The following is a 5,000-nucleotide window of genomic DNA, read 5'->3' as shown; positions in this document are numbered from 1 at the left end:
CTACAGAGATGTCAATAAAACCTTAGAGAGCTAAAGAGAGAGCCAGATAGAAAAAGAGAGAGAGAGAGAGAAGGGGACCGAGGAATCTGGTGTGGGGCGGTGCGTGTCAACCAGCCATCACCTTTCAGAGTGCCCAAGAGCCTCCAGCTTAATCCCCCTGTCCTGTGTGTGTGTGTGTGTGTGTGTGTGTCTGTGTGTGTGTGTGTGTGTGTCTGTGTGTGTGTGTGTGTGTGTGTGTGTGTCTGTGTGTGTGTGTGTGTGTGTGTGTGTGTGTGTGTGTGTGTGTGTGTGTGTGTGTGTGTGTGTGTGTGTGTGTGTGCCCATGCCAGAACACCGGCCTTGTTCTGCACGCTACGTGGCCGTGCCAAAAGGCTTCAGCTGCCCGCCCTGCCTGCCTGCCTTTGACATCAGATCTAAGTGCAGCGCAGCGCCACTGGATATTTAGGGTCACGTTAAACAACAGAACCCAGGCGGATATTTACACACACTGTGTACACGGCCCCGTTTGTTATGCACAAATGTGTCATGTAGCTCTGTCGCACATGCATCCCACACACACACACACATACACACACACACACACACACCAGCCCTCTCCCACACCACTCTTCGACCTGTGCGGAAAAGGCGGCGCAGTAAAGTGACCCGTCAAAAAGGCCGGCTCCAGCATTAGTAACCTGATCTCTCTAATAAAAGACCTATAAATCTTTGCAGCATTAGCTAGCGAACAGATGCAGGCTTTGTGGCCAGGGATAAGGTATCTCCCTGGGTACAGTTGATGGTATTAAAAGTGTGGGCTAAGGCACCAGCGAAGCTGTGAATTAGCCCAGTAAACCAGCGCCGGCCCTCCATGGGCCGGCAGGGTGGACGGTACCCACGGGCCCCCCAACGGATCCGGTTACGGCTGCTGCTTGTTAAGATGAGAAGCTGTCAGCATCTGAGCATTGTGTGTTGTTGCATATTTTTGCCGTCCGCGTAAAAAGCGGCTATGTCAGTAACGTGACATCTTTTTAAGACCCCGGCGTCTATTCTGGGGGCAGCGTTGAAGTCGCTGTGTGTTAGCGGCAGACCTTAGTTGGACGTGAGAACAATAAAGGGCAGGGTTTCCCTCGTGCCCTGTGTGTGCTGGACACACACACACACACACACACACACACTTAACATTGCTGTCAAGACCTCTCAAACTCCCTGCTTAAACACAGTGCAATTTTAGACAGGAGCGTAGCAGACATTCAGAAAATGTTTGTTTAGCATGTTGTGCTAAAGCAGGTATGAGGCACAATGGTACAGTGACAGATAACGCACTTTAAAATGTGCAAGGATATTTAAATGCTTCATGGTTCGTAGACAATCTCAAACAACACAATCCCCTATCAGCACTCTTCTTTCTCTCTCTCTCTCTCTCTCTCTTTTTTTTTTTTTTTTTTTTAATCGGGTGCATTCAGTAACTCTAGTGTGGAGATATGTGTTCCCATTGTTAAATTATTCAGCAAGGCAGTTCCTGAAAAGCTATATCGAGGTGCCGAATCAGCGCATTAGGGAGAAAGGAGAATTTCAGCCGTGCAGGTTTTAATTGTAAACGGAGGCCGGCCCACCCGCCAGCATCCTGTCCAATCGCGGCCCCCGCCTCTCATCTGCAACATAAAGCGCGTCTCAGGCCACCTTTAAGTGGTTTCCAAGGAAACCGCCTCTCCCTGGAGACGTTTGCATAATTAAATTAGGGCTCTTTTGTATGTCAATTAATTAAAAAGAGACAGGTCTTTAAGGTACTGCTCCCTCTCCCCCCAACACCCGTCTCCGTTGGACAGAAGGAAAAGGTGGATTCCACGTGTTTTTACAAGCGCGGGCTCACAGTAAAGCAGTCACCCTTGTGTTCAGTTCCCACTGCATGAGTGGAGGGATATTGATGTGTGCTTGATTGATAAGATGGCGAGTAGAGGGGGGGGGGGGTGAACATGAGCATTAGCGTAGCACTCAATTAGCCCAAACCACTCGGCCTCTATCTGCACCGTGCAATGCTGACCACCACACTACGGGCCTCACACAACAGAGATGGGAGGCCCCGGTGTGTGGTGTGTGTGTGTGTGTGTGTGTGTGTGTGTGTGTGTGTGTGTGTGGTGTGTGTGTGTGTGTGTGTGAGTGTGTGTGAGTGTGTGAGTGTGTGTTTGTTGCTCAGTAGTCTCTTGAAAGCAGTTGTTATTTGTGCAAGTGCAGCTGTTGACACATTATATCATTGTCTAAAGGCAGTTTAACTCAGCCCACGTGAAGCCTATAGCCCCATACTGCTTAGTGCTTAGTCTCTCTCTCTCTCACACACACACACACACACAATTACATACATGCCTTACATGACTATGCACACACAAGCACATAAATTATAAGTACTTAGACCCAACGCACCCACTTACAAACACGCACGCACATACACAAATCACAAATGGTCTGTTGTGAAAAAAACACACACATCACATGCACAGCGGTACATCAAGAACTCACAAACTCACACACACACACACACACACACACACACACACACACACACACACACACACACACACACACGGGCCCCCCTAAAGTCAGGTGTGGCGGCAGTGTGTGTGTCACGAGGAGACCAGCGAGAGTGTCAGGCTGTCAGCAGCTGGGCATTCCGCTGCATGTTTATGAAACGGCCCGCAGCAGCTGCCACTACACTCGTCCACTCCGCTCTCCGCTCTTCCTCCTCTCTTCTCTTCTCCTCTCCTCTTTTTTCCACTCCCCCCCTCTCTTCTCTCCTCTTCTCCTGTCCTGTCCTCCTCTCTGTTCCTCTCTGTATCCCCTCAAATTCCTCTCTTGTCCTCTATTCCTCCTCTTCTCCACTCTTCTTTCTACTTTCTCTCTATTCCCTCTCTCCTTTCACCCTCTCTCACTGTGTAGTTTTTCAAACACATTCTCCACATTGATGCAGAGATGTTTTGGTGCTGGGATAATGACGAAAGCTGAACTGTGATTAAAATGTAATGTTTTTTTTTCCTCCCTCTCTCTCTCTCTCTCTTTCTCTCTCTCTCAGGTGTGCGGCTGGACAGAGTGCGTGGAGGCAGACAGAAGTACAAGCGCCGGATAGATGCGGAGAACAGCCCTTACCTGAACCCCCAGCTGGCCCTGCCACCCAAAAAGCCATGTAAGCTTCAGAAACCTCTCTCTCTCACACACACACACACACACACACACACACACACACACACACACACACATACACACACACACACACACACACATACACACACACACACACACACACACATACATACAGTCACACACTAAATACTAATATAACCACACACAAATGCAAAGTGAACTTCATTGCTACAGAACCCCCCTGAAGTTACATATCAAACAGTGCCATCATTTTAAATCTTTAGCATGCAGACATTCCAGGTCTGATACACTAATCTTTAGTCATTTCTCATCAATGTAATATCATGTATTTTAAATATCTTTGCTGCTATTTAACTAAAGACAATATCCCAGTACCCAGTAGTGTCTTAAGTACCCACATTGTTATTTGATCTGATTCACGGGGGCCAGGCCCTTCTGACAGCTACTAAAAGAAATGATCTTTGAAGAAATAATGATGATGTCGAGAGTTCCACACTTCCTTTTTTTCTTTGAGCGATGAAGTTCTGAGCATTTAATCTCTGAGACGTTCCAGATAATCACATTTGTGACAAGCACAACGTTCTAATCTTTTCTTCTTTCTTAACGTAATATTAATAAAAATCTCAATCTTGATGTGGAGAGCTATTATCCATTAGCACCGGGGACGATAAAAGAGAAAGGCCTGTTTCCTGCTGCCAATGAGAGGAGGACAAGACAGGATATGTGTGACAGAGACCAGGGAGAGAGGGAATGGAAGGGAGAGAGAGAGAGAGAGACAGAGAGAGAGAGGTTTAATCCGGATTAAATCCAATCTGGCAAAGACATCAAACTCACAATACCAGGCTCCCAAGCTGTCTAACTGCCCTGCAAACAGACAGCGCGGCTGCGCTTAACAGATTTGTCCCTAAAGCCTTTTTACTTAATGGTAACATATTCTCATGGAATACAATATGCTTTCATGCATGATAGCTGCAGAAAATAATCAGAATAATTATAGCGCCAGAATCATATTAGTAAGACAGAAAGTGGAAAAAAAATAGCCCGATGCTTAATCCGGCCCATCCCATGAGCGGGTTCATGGTTCAGGTTTATTTTCATTTATCCTGCCCAACTTATTTTGGGGCTTATTCTTTTCTGTCCATCCTACATCCAATTTCATTACTCATTTTTCTCTCTCTCTCTCTCTCTCTCTCTCCATCTCTGGAATAGAGTATTTTACCGCCTCTGTTTTTCAGACCTATAAGGGAATAGCCTTGTGTGTGTGTGTGTGTGTGTGTGTGTGTGTGTGTGTGTGTGTGTGTGTGTGTGTGTGTGTGTGTGTGAGCGAGTCGAGGTGCAATATGACAACAGCGGGGAGGGATTAGGACAATCTTGTAAATGAAGATGTGTTATCGCAGCTTTCCCTAGATCCAGTAATTATTGAAATTGTGTTAGACAGGAAGCCCAGGCAGGTTTCAAAAGCACACAGACACATTCTCTCAAGCCGCTTCTTTCTTTAATGCTTGTCATGGGTTTTACAACATATTGACCGTGGAGGGAAAGAAGAAAGATGCAGAGAGGGAGACTCTGTGTGTGTGTGTGTGTGTGTGTGTGTGTGTGTGTGTGTGTGTGTGTGCGCAGAGGCAGCTCTTGGGCCCAGACAAACAGAGGCGGGCAAGCATAGCCCCAGCCATCCTGATTGATTATTTGCACATAACAAAGGCATGGGGTTTGGAAATTGGGTTGCATTGATTCTAATTAGGGAAACATTAAATAAGATTTACCTAGAGATAGCACTTACAGGGTCTCACGGTCTCTAGGGTGAAGGGTCGCCTGTGATTGATCCAAAACCACTCTCTCTCTCTCTATCTCTCTCTCTCTCTCTC

General features: G+C 46.9%; 1 protein-coding gene across 10 annotated transcripts in view; it reads left to right on the top strand.

Moving 5' to 3' along the window:
- The window catches only part of esrrga (estrogen-related receptor gamma a), a 218,073-nt gene that overhangs the window by 177,035 nt on the left and 36,038 nt on the right, over positions 1–5,000 (top strand). For all 10 annotated transcript variants that reach the window (XM_048228028.1, XM_048228031.1, XM_048228030.1 and 7 more), the window contains one exon: positions 3,047–3,157. In XM_048228028.1, coding sequence (XP_048083985.1) covers positions 3,047–3,157 — 111 coding nt within the window. The remainder of the gene's footprint in view (positions 1–3,046; positions 3,158–5,000) is intronic.

The sequence above is a fragment of the Alosa alosa genome, chromosome 19 (genome assembly GCF_017589495.1).
Source record: "Alosa alosa isolate M-15738 ecotype Scorff River chromosome 19, AALO_Geno_1.1, whole genome shotgun sequence".
Classification (NCBI taxonomy): domain Eukaryota; kingdom Metazoa; phylum Chordata; class Actinopteri; order Clupeiformes; family Clupeidae; genus Alosa; species Alosa alosa.
This window is presented reverse-complemented; position numbering and strand designations above follow the sequence as displayed.